The following is a 23,677-nucleotide window of genomic DNA, read 5'->3' on the forward strand; positions in this document are numbered from 1 at the left end:
ATAGCAACAAACTGGGGGATGGGGTCGAATGTAGGTGATTTCCCTGACTACCTTCTTGTGGTTGTTTGGCTACCATGCCTCGTTGCACAACTCATAATGACTATATGGAGTTGCGTCTGGGCATGGACAAGACCTCGTCAAACTTGCCTAGTTCCTCTTTGTCAGCCCCTTGCCAGGTCTTCGGCAGTCAAGTCATGTCATGTTTTTGTCTCATGATCCGAAGAAATACCTTGCTGTTCGCGTTATGTTCTCACTGTGATCTCACAGCACTGGGGTTTCTCATGCTCCGTGCTGTCCCACAACCTACGGTTAACGTCCTAGGACCTGATCTTGGCAAAGTCTGCTATGCATTGCCAAGATGATAAGTCCATGCAAATTTCTTTCTAAAAGGTTGAAAGGCAAGTCCTCCTTGCCCTGTGTTTATGCTCTTGGCCAAGGAAACACTTGCAGCGTTTCTTCCTTAGCCAGACTGAGAGATAAGGACGGGGGTTCGGCGAGTCCCAGGGTTGATATTTATTTTGGTTCCTCATCTTGTGGGACTAGATTCTGGCCTTTGTTTCTCCCACCTACAGATGAGATGACATCACAGGTTGAATAACAAAGCTCTTTGAAGCTCTTCAGTGTGGACCATTTATTTCAATATCAACAAGAGTGATAGCATTTAGACTTAACAGGTCAATGAAATCCAGGAACTATTACATAAACTCTGAATATATGAAGCCTCAGGACTGAGGCAGACATCTCAGAGAAAAGGCTAGAGAAGACCTTTCAACACTCACAGAACAGAGGCTTTGGTTTCCCCAATTTCCCCCTCCCTCTCTCACCATTCTCTCCCTTTCTTCTTTGGCTTTTGAAACAAGATCCAGGCTGGCCTCAACTTGCAACTTAGCTGAGGATGACCTCGAACTCATGATCCTCCCACTTCCACCTGCAAGTTCTGAGATTACAGGAGTGTGCCACTACACCTGGCTCCAGCTCTGTTCTTGCTGCATACATACACACACCAAACTTGGTGGGATCGGAAAGTCACAAACGGGAAGCAGTTTCCTGCTCGTCCAGTCACATGCCTAGTCAGTCTCAGGTAATGGAAGGTGGTCGTACAAATCCACACAGAAAAATGGGCATGCCACTCTCCTCTTGCCCAAGGAAGCATATTTCCCTCCATCTGTAGATGGAGATCTTGGGCTTGTGGTTCAGTGGAGATTGGATGTGATAAACACTGAGACTAAGAACAATCTAACCGTGGTGAATACAAAGGGCCGAAAGTTATGTGGTTTGATTATGAGATTTAAAACCACACACCAGCCATTCTGAGCAGCAAAACACAAGTCATCCCACCCATGGCAAAGAAATATTCAATGACTCCTCAGAGTAGTGGACTAGGAGTGATTTGGATCCAGGGGCTACTTTTCTTATCTCTCCTGGGTTTTGTGTGTAAACCAGATTAAAACTAAAGCTAAAGCAAAAACTTCTGCATTTCCTTTGTACTTTTTACAATCCATAATTTGGGGGAATCATTCTAAATGTTAAAATATAATAGAACATTAACTATTTCAGATAAATTTAGCCTAGAATATTTCAATTAAAAATAAAACTTTAAAAAGGCATCATTTTATAATCCAGCTTTTGTAGGGGGTTAATGGGATGGCTATTAATTACTTGTTTTTATGTGCATGTGTGTTTGCCTGAACGTGTTCCACATGTGTGCAGGAGCCTGTGGAGGCAGAAAAGAGCACTGATCACGTGACAGTGAAGGCATGGTGGTTGTTAATCACCAGGTGGGTGCTGGGAACCAAAACTGAGCCCTCTGCAAGAGTAGTAAGTGCTCTTAACTGCTGAGCCGTCTCTCCACAACTCATTTTTAAACTCACTCTCCCCTCCCTTCCTTTTCTCTACTCCTCTTTCCTCTCTCTCCCTGCCTCACCTCTCTCTTATCTCTCCCCTGTCCTCCTCTTCTCTTCTTCCTTCCCCCCCTCCCCCGTGCCCCAGCCTCAAATTTGCTAAGAAATGGAGGATGACCCCTAGCTTATGTCTCTACTGCGAGCATCTTCTGAATGCTGAAAACTGCAGGTGTGGCCCACTGCACTGGTTTGTGTGGTTTGGGGCATGGACCTCCCAGGTTTTGTTTGGTTTGCTCAGCACTCTACCCTACTTGCCTCACTCTTTTCAGATAGAGTTTCATTATGTAATCTAGAATGATCCTTCTCTCTCAGTACTCCCCAGTACCAGGATTCTAAGCACGTGCCACTTCACCAGTAGCTGTGCAAACTAAGTTTTGATAGTGACTCCGGTCAGCACAGAACTCACGGAACACAGGATGCACCCCACAGTCTGAATGTGGAAGAATAGCTCAAGAGTCCATGTTTACCAAGTCCCCCCCATCTTGTGAGGCAGGTAGGTTGCCTCTTACAGGGTGACTGATGATGGACCTCTCCAGTTGTCATAAGAAATCACATAAGAAGGGAGGAGACCAAGAGGGGGAAGGCTTGGCCTGAGAAAACCGCTGGCTCCCAAGTCTTCACCCAGGGAACACGCGACATCTCATTGGAATTTTCCATGGAACTGGACACGTGTTTCTAAAGGACATTTGTTCGTCTGCTGAACATAAATTTCCCCTTCCGCTGTCCACCTGTCCCCTCAGGCAGTTAAAACATCGTAAATGTTGGACTACATGGAGCATCAGCAAGTCTTACTCCAGTCTTTCCTGGCTCGCTGACACAGTCCAGTCACGGCCCTGTCCTCACATAGTTTAATTTTCTGCAAGTTGGGTAAATTGCTGTTCCCCCCCCCATTGTTTTCTTGTAGAAATTGTGAGGGTGTAAAGGAAGAAGAGGAAGTGAGAGAGAAATTTGCTATAGTTGTGCTTTTCTGGTAAAGAGAGGAAGGAAGGAAAGCTGTGTTTGTAGAATGGAAGAAAGCCACCTTTCCTGGCTGTCTGCTGGTGGAGAGAAGAGAAGCCACATCTCCAGAGAGGATGCTTAAAAGCTGCATTGAAAAGAAGTTTCCACTCCAAACGAAGGCCACTTTCTCTCCTAAGCCCTGGAAATCCACATGTCCCAGATGAAAGTGGGAGAGTATGTCCCCCACCCAAAGGCTGAGATTCAGGTCCCCATGGAAAGAGCAGCTTGCCATTGGACCCTTCCCCTCTGTGCCACTGAGACAGTATTTTGACCCATGCGTTCCCAGGACCCCATTCGCTTTTCTTGGCACACGCACACACAGAAACATACACATATACACATAAATGAACATATATGCACACAGGGCAGAAGGAAGCAGCGGTGGGGGTGGGGGGCTGGCATGTGGGAATGGAGAATGCTAGTCTACAGAAAAGACAAAAATAGGCAAAGAACAAAGAGAAGAAATAGAAAGAAAGCTGAGCATGCGCTGTAGTTAATACATCAGAATGATAAGAGAGAGTATTATATTCTTTCATTTTTTTAAAAAGATTTCTTTATTATTATGTATACAGTGTTCTACCTGCACATACACCTGCATACCAGAAGAGGGCATCAGATCACATTATAGATCATTGTGAGCTGCCATGTGGTTGCTGGGAGTTGAACTTAGGATCTCTGGAAGAGCAAGTCAGTGCTCTTAACCTCTGAGCCATCTCTCCAGCCCGAGAGTATTATATCCTAAGGGCAATAAAGTTTCTTGTTTTAAGAGTGTGGAGGCTAGAGGCTGTCACCAGACATCTAATATCAACTGTTTATTTTTGTTTTTGTGTATGTGTGGATTTCACGCATGCTCATGAGCCCTTGCAGGTCAGCAGAAGGCAGTGCATCCCTTATAAAGAGACAGAAATGGAAAACTGACACAAGCCTGTCCTAGCTTCTGATCGCAGCATTTCCAAGGGGGGGGGGCAGGGAGAGGCAGAGAGAGAGAGAGAGAGAGAGAGAGAGAGAGAGAGAGAGAGAGAGAGAGAGAGAGTGAGTGTTGGACGACGGGGTTAAAAGAGGAGGAGATAACAAAGAAATAATCCCGAAAGAACGAGTCTCCAGAATAAAAATAGCCACCTACGAGCTGACAGATACACAGCAGAATGTGTCTACAAAGATTGGTATTCCTGAAATTTCAGGTCAAGAGGAGCACAGAGGTAAGTCCCAAAGATCCAGCTTTTGGGAGACACACAATGGACAGGACAACAGACATTTCCAGAACAGCACCTGATATTCTGAGAGAAACTGTTTTCTGTATTCCTGCAAATAGTCAAACTTCTAAGACAGTGGCCCTCAACCTTCCTAATGCTGTGACTTTTTAATACAGTTCCTTGTGATGCGGTTACCCCAACCATAACCTGATTTCCACTGCTACTTCATAACTGTAATTTTGCTACGGTTCCTCTTACAAGGGGGGCAGTCTTCACATCAACAGCTGTGTATAAAAAGACCTATCAGCATCCAGGTTAAGTTGCCATTGCATGTACACACACACACACACACACACACACACACACACTTCCACTAGTTGATTTCACAGTGTACAATTTTACATTTACCCAGTAATTATAATTCATAAAGTGTTGTTTTACCTCCAATATTGGTGCTTTCAACACAGTAACTGTTCTCTACACATGTGTGACTGGTCAACATAAGTACATTAGGGCGCTAACCCTGTCACATACACCTGTATTTGTTCAGGGTGTACGTACTCATGTGAGTGTATCTGCATGTGGGTAAATCCTCCTGGAGACAATAGAGGAATGGTGTGTCAGTTCTTAAAGGCATCAGAATTCTCTATGTGTTCTCTGATGGTGTGAGGTGACCCCTGGGAAAAGGTCATTCAACTTCCAAGGGGTTGTGACCCACAGGTTGAGAACCATCGTTCTAAGTAGACAGTATGGGAGGATAAAGGTGTTCTCAGATGTGTAAGGACGTTCTTTCTCTAGATTTGCATGGGGATGCTGTCCAGGAAAACAACGGTGTAAGACAAACAAGCAAACAAAACCCAGGAGACAGATGACCCAATACAGAGCGGTGGTGGGGAAAGACCCAAACAGGAAGGCGGCCTCCCACGAAGAGAGCGGTGAAGCCAGCCAAGTTCATGTTGGAACAGGGCAGAGAGTTCCAGGGGGAAGTCTCAGAAAAAATCAATAGCAGCAGCCACAGAACTCAAGCCAGAGACGGCTGATGAATTGCCATCACATTGGAATTGAATACTAGAATATATCTGGGAATCTTTAGGAGCTGTGAGCGAAAACCCGGAAGAAACATAGAAACTAAACAAGTGAAAACAAGACGAGGAAGCCCTTCAGGTAAATGACAGCCACGGGCCAAGGCTTGGATTAGTCACACTGCCATGCTGGTGGTTCCAATGGCTTCCACTCAGAAGTCTGCTCCTACCCTGGGAACACTAGAAGAGGGAGAGTGGGGGTGGCTACAGGGGCACCCCAATCCCGTCTATCTTACAAAGATTTTAATAAGTAGAGAGGCGACAAATCAAGGAAGAATTAGGGCGTTTATTTAGAAATAAAGAGGCAAATAGTAGAAGGACCAGCAAAATGACTCAAAAGGGTTCAGACGTGGATGGGGCATTTGCATAATGAGCCTCCGAGAACCACTTGGTTTTATTACAGTGTGTATGTGAGCATGTGTGTGCTTGAGTGTGTGTGTGTGTGTGTGTGTGTGTGTGTGTGTGTGTGTGTGTGTGAATAGGTATGGAGGAAGGGAGACGATGTGTGGAATTTGGTTCTCTGCTTCCACTTTGTGTGTCCTGGGGTCAAACTCAGGGTACAGGCTTGGCGACAAGCACCTTGACCTGTGGAGCCATCTCATTGGCCCCTTGTCTGCCTTTTACACCTCCTTTTGTGCTGTGTTGAGGATTGAACTCAGGGCCTTTCACATGCTAGCTACACACTCCTAGCTCAGTTACACAGGGATCAAATCCAGTTCCTGTTTTTTAAAAATACACTTTAAAATGATATTTTAAGTTTGTTTTTATTTTGTATATGTGAGTGTTTTGCCTGCGTGCATGCATGTGCCCCGTGTGGGTACCTGGTGCGCGGGGCGCTCAGGACAGCGCATGAGAGCTCCTGAAACTGGAGCTAGAACAGTTGTGAGCTGCTATGTGGGTGTTGGGAGTCAAACTTGGGTCCTTTGTAAGAATAGCAAGTGTTCTTAATTGCTGAGCCAGCTCTCCACTACCCTGCTCCCTGTCAAAAATAGATTTGAATGTAAACGGAAGTAGGTCTGCACAGAACAGGGCACATAGCTTATTTCACTTGAACAGCTTAGTTCTGAGGCGCCATAGGAGCTGGGTATGGTGGTCAGGTCTGTAATTCCAGCTATTCAGGGGGCTGAGGCAGGAAAATTCAAGTTCAAGGACAGCCTAAAGTATAGAGCGAGTTTCAGGTTAGCCTGGGTAACGTAGTGAGGTATCGTGTCAAAAGAAAACGTAAAAGAGAACCCAAGATTTAGCTCAGTGGTAGAGTGCTTGCTAAACATATGTAAGGCTTGGTGCTCAGCTTGGAGTCTACAAAGTGTAAGCGAGCAAGTGGAAAGGAAAACCAGTCAGCCTTTCTCCAAGAAACAGCAAGTGGTCTGATTTGGGGTAGCATCAATGTGTCATGACACATTTTTAAGTCACCCTACCTTCTGGGCTATAAGGCCTCAGCATACACCTGGGGACATGTGGGTGGCACAAAAAAAATTGTAGCCAAGAAAAATGTGTCAGGGTCCAAGTGGCTTGATCAAGTGTGTGGCACAGCGCTAAGTACTTTCCACTCTTTGTCTTATGAGAAGTTCCTAGACAACGTGGGCTGGGCCTTGCAACATTTTTGTTTAGTCAAAAAGGAAAATTGAAGCTTGAACACATTTTTGAGGAAGACATTCAGATTTAGCTGGCATGGGAACCAAGTCTGTCGCAGCAAAATCCAAGTAGCTACAGCTGTGTGGGTGTCTGTTGCTCTTACACGGTGCTGAATGTGGCTAACAGGACACGTGGCTGTCCGGTCACTTCTAGTTCTTATGAACGCCAGCTTCCTCCTTGGCAAAGTTTCACCTTCCTCAGAAGTTGAGAGGCTCAGATTGAATACATAAAAACCTTGCAAAATCTGCCAGTGTTCACAGACGAGATATTTAGATGACTGAGGTTAACGGGTGGTCTTGAGACGCGCTATTCCATCTATACAAACTGTAGGGGACCCATCCTTGGTCATTTGTGGCCACTTTTGTGACCATGTTCCAGAATAGATTTTAGGAAGTGGGAACTAGGGCTCTGAACCACTCTCCACTTACTACTTGGCAAGCAGGCAGATGCTGGGGGCATCTGGACCTTAAATGACTCCAGCTCTGGAGGCCTGGCCGCCTGCACCTCCTCTTGGGAAATCTGTTGTATTTGCTTCCAAGGACTTAATCTTCTTGATTACCACCAGCTCAGCATGTATGACCAAGGGAAACCGAGCAACTCCAGGAAACAGTTTCCTTCCCCTTTATGCATGTCTGCACCAAGCTCTAATTGGTCTGAGTGCTCTTTCAAAGGAGCTGCCATTTCTACTATTTATTTTAGCTCAAGTCTGCCACCTGGTGGACAGTGCTCAGGTTTTTGTTTTTGTCTTTTCTTTTTTCTGAGACAGTTTTTCCGTGTAGCCTTGGCTGTCCTGGATTCACTTTGTAAGACCAGGCTGGTCTCGAACTCACAAAGATCTGCTTGCCTCTGCCTCCCCGAGTGCTGGGATTACAGATGTGTGACCACCATGCCCGGCTTGCTTTTGTTTTTAATTGTTTCTTAACTTTTTAAAAACAGTGCTTACCCAATCATAAACAAACAAGCAAACCACCAAGTGCTCCTGTCGGGATAGTATTATTCTTTCCACTTTATAATGATAAAATTAGGGATTAGAAGGAAGCAGGAGTTTGAAACCCAGAACTACAATCAATGTCTTTTCCCGCCAGTCAGCAAAAAAATTGAAAGTGCTGTCATCTGTATGCCCCGGGTGGGAGCCCAGAACAGGTCCCCGGGTCATCAGTTACTACCGAATGAGGTCTTTCTGCAAAGCTGAACTTGCTGTCGACCAGACCAGGCCCTGCACCATTGTGAATGGTGGACTTATCTCATGCAGTTCAGGTAAAGAAAATCCCCATTTCCACCCTCCTGGGTTAAAGTTTGATGACCCAAGATAGTAGGCCAAAACAGAGTTTGCTAAAATACAAAAGTCACATGTCATGAATTCTTCTTGGAATTTTCCAGAAGCACCCGGTGGCCACTTAGCGACATGCCCAGATTTGAAGTTCTCTGGGTACAGTGTGCAAAGGGAGCAGCTCTGTGATTGGAGTTAGGCTCCTCTGAATCAAATGAGCAACGCTGCTCATTAGATACAGAAGTCTCCCTGTGCCTCATCTTGGTTGTGAGAGAGATGTGGGGATCCGGGCAGTTCACTGGAAGCTCCAAGCCTGTGCTCCACGTGAGCTTCACAGGATGCTCATATGACAGTTGGCTTTACTTGTCAACTCGGCACAACCCAGAATCGCCTGGAAAGGTCTCAATGAGGCAGTGTCCCAGGTTAGTCTGCGGATGACTGTCTTACATGACTGAGTGAACATGGGAAGGCTCGGCCCACTGTTGGTGATGTCATTCCCTAGGCTGGTGCGAGTGTGTACGTGCGGGCGTCACGAACTGTATCAGAGCGTAGAAACCGAGCTGAGCGCAAGCGAGAGAGCATGCTCGCACTCCTTTCTAGCTGCCCTAGACTGTGGTGGCTATGTGGTGATTACTTGATTGATTTTCTGCTGCTTTGACCTCCCTCCCTTGAAGAACCCTTCCGTAAAGCCAGGCCAGTGATGGAATTGGAAGAAGTCATGTTGCTTACCTGGTGGCTTTCTTTACATGCAGTTTTTAAAAAAACTTATTTATACCAACTACCTTATAAATGACTTTTCCTAGTCAATAAAACTGCCTTATGGGCAACATTTTTGATTTTCTGTTTCTTTCTTTCTTTAGTTTGTTTATTTGTTTTTTTGTTTTGTTTTGTTTTTTTGAGACATGCTGTCCTGGACTCACTTTTAGATCAGGCTGGCCTTGAACTCACAGTGGTCCATCTGCCTCTGCCTCCCAGAGTACTAGGATTACAGGTGTGCGCCACTGTGCCAGGCTTATTTTGAGATAGGTATAATTTCCTTAGGAAACTGGACGAGGAGAGCACTTTCCTACCTTGTAGATGCAGGACTTAGCATTCAGGAAGAAGAGCTCGATGGTGGCATTGTCCTTCAGGTAGGAGATGCTTTCGATATAGAATCTGTAAGAGAGGAAGCGCATGTGAGGCACAGGGGGAGTGCAAATCACACTGTTGAGCTGCCTGGTTTCAGGAGGATCGCAGTTCCCGTGCTGAACGAAGAAAAGACGAGGAGCCACCAGTCACATTTCTCTTTAAGGCTGTGCCACGTGTACAGGCACTTTTCTAAATGTACCCTCAACACAAATAAGCATATGAGAAAACATTCCAGGTATCACTAGGTACTAGGGAAATGTAAACCAAAAGCCTCATGACATGTTAGCCTACACAGCAAAGTCATCTTTATTACATTAAAATACAGTGTTAGGATCGGAGAGATTTCTCATCAGTGAGGAGTGTTTGCTCACGGTACCAGGGTCAGTTCCCATCACCCCCACCAGGTGGCTCACAGCTGCCTCTAACTCCAGTTCCAGAGGGTCCGATGCCCTCTAGCCTCGGTGGGCACCTGTATACAAGTGGTATCCACAAACTCATGTATGTGTATGAAGGTGCACACACATACACATACATAAATCTGAAAATATAGTCTTATAACGCATATAGGAGCTTTTGTAGTAAAACAACCGTCTTACCTCTAAGGACAAAACAGTTCTATCTGTTAAGCTCGAGTGAGGATAAGGTACAGAACATAACTAAGTAAACAAATTATACTGCCGCCCGCACCGCACACACATGGTGTGTGTGTCTATATATGTATGCAGTGTGCATGTGAACATGTGTGCACATGTTTATGGAGGTCAAACCGAATCTCGAGTGTGGTTTCTTAGGAATTGTCCAAGTTTCAAAGCAAGAAAGCAACCAACCAAACATGGTCTCTCGCTGGCCTGGGGCTCACCATATAGGCTATTGTGGCTAGACAGTGAGCCCCGGGGTCTGTCTCTGTTCCTCCGCCCCCAGTGGCGGGATTATAAACATGTGCAACCATGCCTGGCTTTAGGTGGGTTCTGGTTCTGGGGATCAAACTCGGATCCTAGCGCTTGTATGAGGAGACAAGCACTTCCCTGACAAAACTGTTTCACCAGCTCTTGGCCCCGATTTAAATCCCAAACCCAAAACCTTTAAAATACATAGCCATGAGGAAAAAAAATGTGGAAAAAACATACACCAACCTAACAAGTTCTAACAAAGAAATGCTATACTTTTTGGGTTTTCATGGGTTTTGGTTTGGTTTTTCCAACAATGACACGTGAAATACCTGCTCATCTTTTTCATGGAAATAAACCCAAGCTCAAGTGGCAAAAAGAATATATAGTCATATGAAAACAATGACGACGAATCAAACCACAGGCCCACACTTAGGCCATACCAAATTGCCCCAGATGTAAAAGGAAGCCAGAGGCCCCCAGGTCCTCCTGTCCCACTCTCCTCTCCAAAGCTTTTTTGAGCCAAGTCTTCCCAGACACTCTGAACGTGGGCACCGCAGACCTGGGTTAACTGTGATGATTCTCTGATGCTTAGCTCACCCACTACTCTCTTTTCTCATTCTGCTTTTTTTTTTTTCATGTTACTTATATTTTAATCCTAATCATTGTTGAACTAGGTTTTTAAAAGGGAATTTGTTCTGTTCAGCGTTGCAGCAGGTTCTTGCAGCGGCTTCCTCTGTGCTTCTTTGCTGAAGGTTGGTGCCTGTAACTACATCTCAGCCCATCCCAGGCTGGGGCACGTGCTCTTAAGGCTGCGACCTTCATGCATATTAAGCCGAGTTCCTCTCAGATAGATTTCTCTCAAGATGAAACATGCTGACATTATTTAAGTTTACATTAAACATGCCTTTCCACATAGATTTAGAGCTTATTAAATTGTTTAATCAGATAATGGGCCCATTCAGTCTAAAGAGCCATGCAGGTGTTAGAGTAAAACCCAGACTAAACTGGGAGGGCACTGGTTACCTGGATGGTAGGAAACAGAGAGACGAGGAGGGTGCAGAGGATGAAGTTGGCAAAAGAAGAAGAAATCACTATGGCCACACAGCACCATGTGTTCTGATGCCGAGACTCCTGAGAGGTCAAGGACCCAGGATCTAATCTGTGTGACTGAGAACAGGTCACAAACCATAATGGGCTTCTCTTTTTCCAGCTATAAAAGAAGAGAACGGGACTCAATGGGCCCCCATGTTGGAAGGCTTTTTATTTTCAGATATGAGGAATGAATTTAAAGTAAGACAGCTCCCCAGCTTCCACAGCTCCCTGGCAGCAGCAGGAACAAGACAAATCTGGATTTAGTGGTACACACCTTAATAGTCCAAGCAGAAGGAATGGGAGTTCACAGTCATCCTTAGCTAGACAGCGCGAGTTCGAGACCAGCGTAGGCTACATAAAACCTTGTCTCACAAAACAAGACAGCAAAATATCCTCCTCACAATCAACAAACCACACCCAGGCTAGGCATACCTAGGCTAAATGAATGACGTTTTCTACTATATTTCAAATATGTGAGGAGGCTGCTGTAGTGAGAGTGGTGCAGGGTCACACACACATGCTAGTGAACCTCAGAGGGCATCTCCATCAATAGACAATGGCAGCTTATCACAGAGTCAGACTTCACACAATCCCAAAGGATGGGAAAATGGTCCTCACCCTGCAAAGCCTGGAAGATGGGATTGGTTGAATTCTTGCTGCTCTGTCCCCATCCTGGAGCACCTGCCTGTCACCTTGGGAGCAGGTGCTTTAGATCATGGGGCCAAAGCTGCACAACTTTCAGTACTTGAGTAATGGAAACCCAAAATAGAGTGGCAGATTTTACATCTTGAAAGTAAGTATGCTAAATTATTTAATTTTAAGATGTAGATATTCATCTTTTAAGTGTGTGTGTGTATGTGGAAACCAGAGTACAACGTACATAATCCATTCTCTCCTAGACTGTGTAAGTCCTGATATTGAACTGAGGTCATCACGCTTGACAGCAGACGGCCCACTGAACCATCTCTTGGAGCTTATTATTTTTTATTTTAAAATGACATCTTATATGTGTGTGTGTGCTTGTGCATGCACACCTGACACAGTACACACTTGGAAGTCAAGGACAACTTGTAGAAGGTGGTTCCCTAGCTCCCCATCATTTACAAAGACTCTTTGGCGAGGGGCAGTCAGCATAGCAGAGTGAATGGAAAGAAAGGGAAGAGGGAAAACTGAGAGAAAAGGACTAAATGCCATAGAGAAAGGGAAATGCTTTGAAAATTAAGCTATTTCAGACTCAACAGACTCTACGAATTTAGACTCCAAATTATCACCCAGTGGCACAGTCATTGTTAGCCTTAGGAAGGGGGGTCTGCTGTTTTTTTCTGGCACTATTTTCTGCTTTAACAGTGAGACGTGAACACAGTGAGGTAATGGCCGGCTGTGTGGATATGAAACCCCACTCTGGGAAGTTTATGATAGCTGAGAAAGCTCTTGACAGATTCTATATGTGGCCTTTTTAGATGTGCCTCTGTTCAAGCCGTTACACGGAGAGCCACCACTTTCATCCCTCTGCTTGAAAGTACCCCACAGAGGCCATTTCCACACCTCCTGCCTTTCCCCCTCCCCACACGGCCTCTCTCACTGGCTTTTGGGACTTTGCTCAGCATATTTCCCACAGCCCTGTCATTCGGCTGCCACCTCCTGGAGAGCTGGGCATACCACTGTTTTCTTTGTGCCTCAAGAACAAGCACAGCACCTGACACAACTGGCTTTGATGCTCAACTTACGTCCACTCCATCCCATCTTGGTCAGAGTTCCTAAGGGGATGCTGTGTGTATTAGTTACTTTCTCATCACTGTGAAGACAGACCTTATGGAAACGGCTTAGAGGAGGATGTACTCATTTGGGGTCAATGTTTGGAGACACTGGGCCAGCATGGCGGCAGAGAAGGCATGGCAGCTGAGGGGCTTTCAGAATGGTTGGTTCATATTTTGGTGGATGGATTAGGAAGCAGAGAGCCCAGGCTGAAACCAGGGCAAATACATCCTTCAAGGTTTACCTCTGGCAACCTGCTTCTGCTAGATAAGCTCCGTGTTACAAAGGTCCCACAAGGTCCCCAAACAGCAACACTAGCTGGGATCCAAACTCTTAAACATGTGAGTCTGCATGCATGTGTGAGTCTGCATGCATGTGTGTGTGTGTGCGCGCGCACGTGCATGTGTGCGCTGTGTAACTCAGATCATAAGCCACATAACAGTGAAAGAGTAAGGATAAAGAAACAACAAAGGACACCCAAAATATCATAACATTTTAGCTTTGGGGTCTCACACTCCACCTGGCCCCTCATCATGGTACTTCTGCATCTCTTACTGATCACATGGAAAGTGGCTAAAGCGAGTCTGCTGATTAGCTTGTGTCTTAATGGCCAAAAAAAAAAAATACCCGTGACCCCTCGAGCCTGACAGGGCTTATGGCCACAGTAATTTTTGTGTGTAGAAATTCAGAGCGTCTGAAACAGCCTAATTTTCTAACTCCCGAGTCTTTATTCCATTTGCCTTAGTCCTGAACTAGAAACATAAAGATGCTTTGCATGTCCCCCACCCTCAGTCCCAGGCTTTACAGAAACCCAATTGTAGGCTCCATATTTTTCAAACTTACTTTATTTGGGGTTTCTCAAATGCTTACACCTCCCTTTCAACCCACTTACCCTAGATAGGAGAGAAAGCTTTAGGGGAACAGGAGAAGTAGACCTGGTTGAATTCAGTTCCTGGGAGCAAATCCTTCACTGGTGCGGGTCTCTCTTGGAGTGTTTTAAAGTGCAGCGACGGACAGCCAAACACTACCAAGACCCAAAAAGCCCCACTTCCTGTTTTGGGCTCGTATATATATCTCCTCTCAGAGCCTGTACTAGGATGTTTTTCAGCTGGCAAAAACCAAGCCCCTACACGAGGTTGGTTCAACCTCCAAGTGGATAAGCATCACCTGTTCTCTCACAAGCCTGTTCCCCACCCCACCCCTGGGATCAAAACAGAAACATGTTTACAACCATTACATATCCCACACTTGGGGTCAAAACAAAAACATGTTTACGTCCACTGCACCCAGCGCGCCACATTTCCCTTTAGTGCTTTAACAATGGAGAAATAAAGGAGGCAGCAGCACCCCCGTCTCAGGCACCTGTATTCATTTCCACAGATCTCTACTATCTGGCAGGAGAGTCCAAGGAGGTTTCAGAAATAAACATATTCTGGGAGAGAGAGAGAGAGAAAAAAATCCCTCTTTTGACAGGAATTGGAAAGTAGTTTCCTGTTAACCTTTATCACCAAGACAACAGCCTGGAAAACCCTGGAAGCCCTAGGCCTGTCATGTTTTTGTTCATAAGCTTGGACATTTATTTCACCTTGAACTTTCCATCTGTGCTGGGAAACTTCTGAAATAAAATGCTTTGATAAAAACAGACCCAAGACATCTTCATTCACACGCTGAGCAGGCACAAGGATGAAGATATTTCTGGGGGAGAAGGGGAGAGTTGATGGTTTGTGTGAAAAGTTGAGATTGTCTACCATCTGCCCCCCTCAAAAAACTCAGTTTGTTTTCCTGCTTTTATGAGAATCTGGTTTGAACTCCTCTATGCCGGTAGGGGGCACTGTTGCTTCTCCTTACTTGCCTGTCTGACTACTTCCTCAGTTTACAAAGACCATTCCAGGTTTCTGAGAGAGCCCAGGGGAAATGAAAAATGGCTCTTCCATTGCAACGGTCTATACAGGCAATGCCATGTCTGTTCTGCATTAACTGTATCTTTACAGTGTACCAATGTCTGGGTCTTGCTGGCTCCAGAGTTAGTCAGTTCACAGAGCTGTATTCCTGGAAGTCAATTCTAACTCTCATATATGGCTTACAGGCCCAAAGTCATGCTTCCACCACCTCTATTGGCTGTCACATGCTGCCACCCTGTCTCCCAGAGATGCCATCACCTTTCACACACACATTGTTCAACAGTGATTCATTTCCCTTGTAACAGGCACTGATGTTCATGGAGGCCCCTGCCCTCCACAAGATGGATCCCTGAGAGTCAACCAACGGCACCTGCTCTCTCCCACCTGTGCCTCTCTTGCTCCTTCTACTTTTTCTGCCTCTTAGGTTTACTCCTCACTTGCCGCGCACACAAGTGGCTGTAATTGATGCCTCCGTAAGACCCTCCCGGAGCGTCGATCTCCCTGTTAAGCTCTGCTTCTGGTCTTAGCCCTCCTTCCTGACCCTTCTATGGGTTGCCCTTGAGTACCTTTCTAGAACGCTTACTGCTCATGGCCTCCCCCCCCCCCCCCCCGCCCCCGTTATCATTAGTGTGTTCCTTATGGTCTGTCTACCTCTCCCTACCTGCTCAGCGTCAGTTCTGCCTGCTCCCCTCTGATCACAAGCTAATCAAGGGCTCTGGTAGCCCTTGCTGACTGTTGGAAGGCAAGTGCTAGCAACTTGAGAATAAGCCTAACAAATGGGCCGAGAAAAAAAATGAGAGAAAAATATAGTTACATACCCAAGGACATCTATGTATTTCTGTAGGCCTGGACTGTGCTTGGAATGATTCCTACAGATCAGGAAAGTTCCTTGAATTATGTTTTCAGCTAAATGTCTCCACTCTGCCACAGCATTTGTAAGAGAATAGATTAGACTTATCTCTTCAAGCTTCGGGTTAAAAAAACAAAACAAAACAAAACAAAAAAATGAAATGAACAATAGAAAAAGGACAACAAGGCCATGGCAGGAAACTCCTATCTAGAAGATGATTCTTTGGCCCTGAAGATGTCTCTTTCCCTGATTGAAACAACTGTCGCTATGTCCTGTCCGTTGGGAGAACAATGCCAACATAGATCTTATATGAGGTGCCCAGCTAACCAGAACTTGACTTAACTCAGCTGGGTCCCCTGTTAAGACTTAAAGCCTCTGAAGTTTCAAACATCAGAGATTCTTGGCTGCAGAAATCCTCAGCTTATTTCTCTCATTATTATCGTCCGCTTTTTGTCACCGACAGCCAGTGTTCCAAATGTGACATTTGTGTTCGTTGCAAAATGAAATCACTGGCCCGTTTAATTAACACTTGCTGTAAATATTCAGTGATTCCCAAGTGCCAAGAGGTAGCTGTGAGAGGGAGGGGGAGGGTCAGGAGCCTGGTAGAGAGCAGGCCTGATGTCATCTGGCTGGACAGAGGTCAGTGCGGCTTTAACCCAAGGCTTCTGTGAGCTAAGGAAGGGGTGCAACCCCCAAGGCTGCAGACTCAGATGCACCCTCATTGCAGCACTGAGCACGGCATGCGTGGCCTCCACCTCAGACTGGGATAAAACACCCTGAGTCCCCTGAGCCACGGTGCCTGTGACATGGCTCATGGGCTTTAAAGCACATCGTGGTTGGCTTTGACTTCAGCCTAGACAGTTGTTCTTTCAGCTCAGAGAAACAAAACAAAACAAAACAAAACAAACAAACAAACAAACAAAAAACCCCCCACTAAGATGTATTCCTGACAATTATGGGAGATAACTTATTTTAAGATACACATTTTACATGCTGGGGAGACAGCCCTGGGGTAAGGCTGACATGGCCACTCCAAGGTATGGTTAGGTTAAGGGGAAGGTTTTTATTATAGGTATGAGGAAGAAAACAGCCATCTGGAAGAGCCCAGAACAGAGAGAGAACATAGTAGAGTGAACATGGCTGGCAGACTGGACCTGAGCATGAGAGAAAAGAAAGAGGAGACCAACCTGGAGCAAAAGAGGAGGAGGAGAAAGGCGCGGGGGGGGGGGGGGGGGATGGGTGAGCTCCCTTTGTAAAGTGAGGGCAAGAGTGCTAAAATAGCAGGGTTATAAGGAGAAATGAGTATGTGGAGGGAGGGAAGCCCATGAGCTGAAGAAGCATTTTTTAAAAAGGGTGTGTGTGTGTGTGTGTGTGTGTGTGTGTGTGTGTGTGTGTGTGTAGAGAGAGAGAGAGAAGAGCTTGGGAGACCCAGGATGACTGGTGGGTACCACAGATAGTCCTTTGCTCCTTCTGCCAGTGATGAGAGAACAGCTCCTTTGGTAGAGGGAAACCAGCTTCACAAGTCCCTAGGGATTGTTGGGTTTTTGCCTAACCACCAGAATTTGGAAAAATGTTGTTTCCTTTGGACCTGACAGTTGCCAAGCCCGATGGCCTGAGTTCTAGCCCTGGAACCCAGGTGCTGGAAGGAGAGAAACGCCTCCATCAGGTTTCCTCTGACCTCCACACACACATGCGCATTGACACACAGGCACTTGTTTTGTGCCATTCAAGTAGGATGAATCCAACAGATCAGGGGTTGAAAAACAGCTTGTGACAGCTCCCAAGAGAAGGGTTGGTGCCACTTGGTGCTACATCGATAGCGGAACCTGGGAGAGTCGGGAGGCAAAAGCGGGCAGGGAAAATCAGTGCACCATCCTATTGTGTGGGCACTATCCTGTTTCCTGTTCTATGGAAAGCAGCTGATAAGATGGGCAAGCAGGCTTGGGATTGGCTCATTTGATTGGTTATGGTTCCAATGGGCTTTCACACCTAGGGACTTCCCCGTGTCATCTGAAACATTTCTCTGGGCATCAGTGGGTTCGGGCTGCATTGGGGTACATACCTGGAGTAGCAGAAAGAACCCAGAAATAGTAACAGAGGTCACACGCGCATGCTGGAAGAGCAGGGGGAGAGAGGACAAGTGAGAACTCAGAAACGCCAACATGAGAATGCGGGAGCAGAGCAGGGGAGCCTGCGGTGGAGCCGTGCACAGAGGCTGCGAGGATACGATCCTCACAGAACCAGAGGCTTGAATCCTCGCCAAGGTAAGCATGGTCAGTGCAGCCAGGGCCACAGAGGGCCACGTCAGAGGGGTGCCAAAGAGTGCCCATCCGTGGAATTTGTGGGTAGAGTCCTCCAGGGTCCTCGGGGTGTACCGGAAGAAGGGATGGGTGGCTGCATACTGAGAAAGCAGTGAAACGTGGGGGAAGGGAGCAGGCAGAGGCCCATCTTGCTGAGCACTTGCTATGAACAAAGTAGAGGAAGAGCAAAGGTGGGTACACCACGGCAGAGTGTTTTTTTCTAGGTAGTGAGATAAGACGTGGTCCTGATGAGGAGATAGCCAGGGTGAAGTAGCTGAAAGGCGAAGAGCTATGAGGCAGGGGAACAGCTGCTAAGTGCTGTGGCTTCGGTATCAGTGAAGGATGAGGTAAGAGTCACTCTTCCTCTGAGGGATGTGTGCACATGTGTGTATGCATGTGTCTGAAAGATACACACATGTGTATTTATGTACATCATGTGTATGTATTTGTGCACCTATGAACATGTATGTGTACGTTTGGGTGGCTTATCTATATTTGGGTGTGTTTATCTGTATGTGAGTGTTTTGCGTATGTATATGCTTATGTTTATGCATATGCATTGTACATGTGTGTAATGTATGTATGTGTACAGCAGCGGACCATGGAAGATACAAAGACAAAGCTGATATAATCAGGTCTGCAGGAAGAGAAGTAGGTTAATGGAGCGCATTCATGTTGCTTTTGTTTTCTCTGACGAATCAGAAGGGACAGCATCTTCTTCTAGCAAAAGGGACATCCTTAGAGAAGCACCAAAGAATAGACAGAGTTCGCACGTGGGGCTCGCCTCAGTGGAGAATCTGCCTTCTCTCTAGGAGAACATTAATGACCGGGTTTGTTAAGGTGCTGCTTGGGCAGGCTGAAAGTGGGAACTCAGATCACAGAGTGTGCTAGACTCCCATGGCCAGTGTCAGGGTGCCGGCCACCTGGAGGCACTGATGCAAGAGTTGATGTGACAGTAAATAAGAGCCAGAGGTCAGGGGGGAGAGAGGAGAGGGAAGGGGGGAGAGAGGTTTTGCCTTTGAGAATCCGTATGCTTAAAAATGGGAAGAGGAGCAGGGGAGAGCTCAGGACTTACAGTCCATGAAAAAGCATAAATAACAGCATCACAGACTTCCTGGAACCACGGGAGATTAAGGGAGAGTGGGGGTGGGCCAATTACGAATTCTTCAGACCCGATGAGTTCAAAGCACTCAGGTGAAGCTGCCTAGGAAGACGCTAAATATAAAAACGTACTACCTTCCAGAAAGACCCAGTGGACAGGAGCTGGAAAGAGGGGACAATTCTGTTGTGTGGCCTGTATAAAGAAACTTCAGGGAAGGACTGGCAAGCTGGCTCAGAGGTTAAGAATACTTTCTTTTACAGAGAACCCAGGTTTGGTTCTCAGTACCCATACCCGATAGCTCACAACTGCCTGTAACTCCAGTTCCAAGGAACCTAAAGCTACCTTCCGGCCTCTAAGGACACAGCCTGAATGTGATATGTATACAGACAACCACACATGCACTAGGTTTAGACAGAGAAAACAGCTTGGGGTGACCTGGGAAATCTTCACAGATCCAGGGCACCTCGACATTCAAGGCTTTGCCAGCAGGGTTTGAATCCCCAAAACTACAAACGACTGGAACCTGTACCAACACTTGGGAAAGGCCGTCGGCACGCAGCCGAGCCTGGTGGGTTTCTTTTTCACTAATGCTGACAAAAGGTACTAGGAAAAGAAACAGTGAGTAGAGAATGAGGGACCCTCACTTCACCCCAGTTTTAAAGTGTAAAGCACCTGGCGTGCATGTATGTGTGAATGTTCACATGTGTACAGGTACACATGCATGTGTGTGTGTGGAGGCCAGAGATCACCATCCAGTGTCATTCCTCTGTTGTTACCCACCTTGGTTTTTGAAACAAGGTCTTCTCTTGGGCTGGAACCCACTGAGCAAGCTAGGCTGGCTGGCTGCGGACCCTGGGGAGCCTCCTGTGCCTTCCTTTTCAGAGCTGGGATTACAGGCACAGGCTGTCATGCATCTAACTCAGGTCCTGAAACCACTTTATTGACTGAGCTATCCACCCAATCATACAGATTTTCCCCCCTCCCTTTGAGACAGATCATATTATATAACCTTGGCTAGCCTAGAATTCTGTGTAAACCAGGTTAGCCTCGAACCCACAGGCTGCTTCTACTTCCTTAGTGCTGGGATTAAATGCATATACCTTCATGCCCCACTATAAATAATGCTATACTGGGTGGACTTACTATTGGGGTGGGGGCTGGTTTCATAGCTTACAGTGTAAAGCATCTCAGATGGCCATTTGGAGTCCGGGTTGTGCCTTGACTGACTCTGGAACACTTGAAATCCTATTTCTACACTGTTCCTTGATTGCTGCCCTGTCAGAACTGTGAGGTTTCTGTAAATAGCTCTGAGTTTCCTTCTGCCAGTTTTTAATTAAAAAAAAAAAAAGATTTTGTTAAGTTACTTGCAAGACCTGTGGTATTTGTGCGGTATTAAACTGCAAGTTGGTAAGACTTACATGCAGCTTATTTTCTGGAGGTCTTTGGACCACAAGAGGCTCTTTGGGACCTTTCCCTCCAGATTTGAAGCTGGAGAGTTGCTGGAGTGATTATTGAAAAGTGAGTCACAACACACACATTTCCAGTGCATATGTTAACGGCCGCGCACAGATTGGGCCGGTGAAATGGCTCAATGAGGAAAAGTGTCTGCCGTGCCAAACAAGCCTGGCAACTTGAGTTTGGCTCCTAGAATCCATGTAAAGGTGGAAGGAGAAAAGTGACTCTGCAAAGGTGTCCTCTTCCTCTGACTTCCATATATGCATGTGACATACAAGCACTTACACGCAAACAGACACACACACACCAATGATAAAATGATAATAATAAATTGTACATAAGTTGAAATGTCTTTGTACTAAGTGTAAGTACAAATGATAAAAATCTCAATTATGGCAAAAGAAAAAAACAAAACAAAACAAGAAGCCGTAGTAAGTAGGGGGAGGTCAAGATGTGACCAAGTACATGTCTCCACATACGATTATAGGTTAATGAACCAAGTCTTGCCTAACCCCACCTTCCCCTCTCACTGGAATTGTTAGTCTTTGTTTTATAAGGTTATTTCCTATTCATCTGAGACACCATTAGCGAGAATGTGGCATTGAAGCTGGTCCCATCAGCAATGGAAACGGCTGAGATTAGCTCTGATAGCCCTGCAGCTGTTAAGCAAATCAAAAAGGCATTAACCGCAAGTTGAAATTTACCCCGCCAGCTGAGGTAAAGACATGCACTTCAGCCTGTTAAATGGAGCCTTTAGCTCTTTACTTGAATGCTGTCTTTGGAGTCAGGACTGCTGAGTCTACACTGCAACCCTGACCCTCCTCCTCAGGGAGAAAGGAATAGCAAGCTCGTTATACCCCAACTCCTGGTTTCTGTGAGTGTATTTAAGAGGAGAGGGGGTCTGTGGACATGGCAAAGTGGCCATTTTTATTCGAAGACTGGGCACATAGTGTAGTCCTTAGCATGCTCACGGTCCTGGGTTCAAGCCTCAGTACCAGGAGGAAAACCAACCAACTAACCAACCAACAAACAAACAAAAAACCAGAACAAAACAAAGCCCCTACTTCCTGTGCATACTAACTGCTTTAGTAAGAGTGCTGCTAGGGGCCCTATGGTGGGGTGCTCAGAGCTGCTGTTTCTGGGGGCTCCATGGCAAGGTGCTCAGAGCTGCTGTTTCTGGGGGCTCCATGGCGGGATGCTCAGAGCTGCTGTTTCTGGGGGCCCCATGGCGGGGTGCTCAGAGCTGCTGTTTTTTGGGGCCCCATGGCGGGGTGCTCAGAGCTGCTGTTTCTGGGGGCCCCATGGCGGGGTGCTCAGAGCTGCTGTTTCTGGGGGCCCCATGGTGAGGTGCTCAGAGCTGCTGTTTCTGGGGGCTCCATGGAGGGGTGCTCAGAGCTGCTGTTTCTGGGGGCCCCAACTCATGACTTTGCTGCTCATTTGCATTTTGACTCTCCTCTGGCTGCCTGTGCCTATTTGTAGACAGGTGTGGTCAGTCCTAGGGTCTTCTGAAGACAAGGCAAATGCTAAGCCTCAAAGCTCTTTATTTGGGACAGGTGAGCTGGCTTAGCCTCTTAAAAGAACACTTGTCAGCATGCGTGCGTGCGTGCGTGCGTGTGTGTGTGTGTGTGTGTGTGCGTAGAAAAAGAGAATCAATTCCAAGCAGTTGTTCTCTAACCTCCACATGCGTGTTGTGGAACATGGAACATACATGTCCACAAATATACACCAAACACAAACATACAACAACAATAATACAATTTTAAAAAGTGTCACATGAGGCTGAGGAGACGACTCAGTCGGTAAAGTGCTTGTTTTGCAAGCATGAAAAAACTAAATTTGAGCTCCAGAGTTCATATTAAAAACAAAACAAAACAAACCCACAGGCATGGTGGCACATTTTTTTTTTGTAATTCAACACTGGGGAGGCAGAGACAGGTGGTTCCCGGAGGCTTGCTGGCTAGCCAGCCTGGCCTACTTTCCAAGTCCCAGCCCATTGAGAGACTGTATGTATTTCAAAGAAAAAGTGAACAGTGCCCAGAGACTGAAGTTGTTTTCTGGTTTCTACATGCATATGCATACATGTAAACACACACACACACACACACAATACGCATTACAAATACAACTTTCATGGTACTTGTTAAGTAAAATGTGTCCAAATAGTAAGCAGAGAAGCACATTGTGTTTTTCTTTTTGCATATGGTATGTGTATGCATGTCCGCATGTGTATATATGTCTGAGTGTGTATGCATGTATGCATGTGTATGAATGTCCGCATGTGTATACATGTCTGAGTGTGTATGCATGTATGCATGTGTATGAATGTCCGCATGTGTATACATGTCTGAGTGTGTATGCATGTCTGCATGTGTATGCATGTCTGCATGTGTTTGCATGTCTGCACGTGTCCATAAGCATGTGGAGGCCAGAGGTTGACACTTAGATTGCTCTCCACTTTATTTACTTAGGCACAGTTTCTTGCTGATCTCAGAATTGGCTAATTCATAAGTCTAAAGAGCCAGCTTTCCTCTGTCCCCGGCTCCTGAGCACTGGGACGACAGGCAAGCCACATGTCCACCTGGCTACATCCACTCTCTCTCTGAGGAGTTATCTGTGGTCTCCATGTTTGAGCTGTAAGCTCTGCGTCCTCTGAGCCTCATCTCCTCAGCCATCTGACACACTTTATCCTCCTTTGCCAAATCAATCAATCCTATTTCAGATGATAGACACTATACATTTCAAGGGGCTCCAGTGGCACTTGTGACTCAAGCAAAGACCCCAGAGGCTTGTTATAGAGAGAGCTTAAGTGGCACCAAAAAGAATCCCAGGACTTAGGAACACAACGCAAGACTTAGTTTACTTTGCGATATATGACTCTCTCCCTCCACACCCCTGAAATAAAGTTTTATCTTCATGCCACACATGCGCCCTCACACAAGTGTGCAAGCTTGTGGCCGTGCACACACTGGTGGGTCCAGAATAGTTATACTTGACTTTTCATCTTCTTGGAGTGCAGCTGTGCTATGTATGACCTTTATCCCTAATCGCAGACCAAGGTGTATTTGACCCCCATTTTTTTTTTAGTCTCTTCATCCTTCCAGACTCTTCTGATGAAGAAGAAAGA

The 23,677-nt window shown here is 46.2% G+C and overlaps 1 protein-coding gene across 10 annotated transcripts in view; it reads right to left on the minus strand.

Annotated features, from left to right (window-relative positions):
• FRMD4A (FERM domain containing 4A) overlaps positions 1 to 23,677 on the minus strand; it is a 586,135-nt gene that overhangs the window by 106,156 nt on the left and 456,302 nt on the right. For all 10 annotated transcript variants that reach the window (XM_084781779.1, XM_084781777.1, XM_084781778.1 and 7 more), the window contains one exon: positions 9,151 to 9,235. In XM_084781779.1, the coding sequence (XP_084637905.1) occupies positions 9,151 to 9,235 (85 nt within the window). The remainder of the gene's footprint in view (positions 1 to 9,150; positions 9,236 to 23,677) is intronic.

The sequence above is a fragment of the Acomys minous genome (genome assembly GCF_964271855.1).
Source record: "Acomys minous genome assembly, chromosome: 5".
In the NCBI taxonomy this organism is placed as follows: domain Eukaryota; kingdom Metazoa; phylum Chordata; class Mammalia; order Rodentia; family Muridae; genus Acomys; species Acomys minous.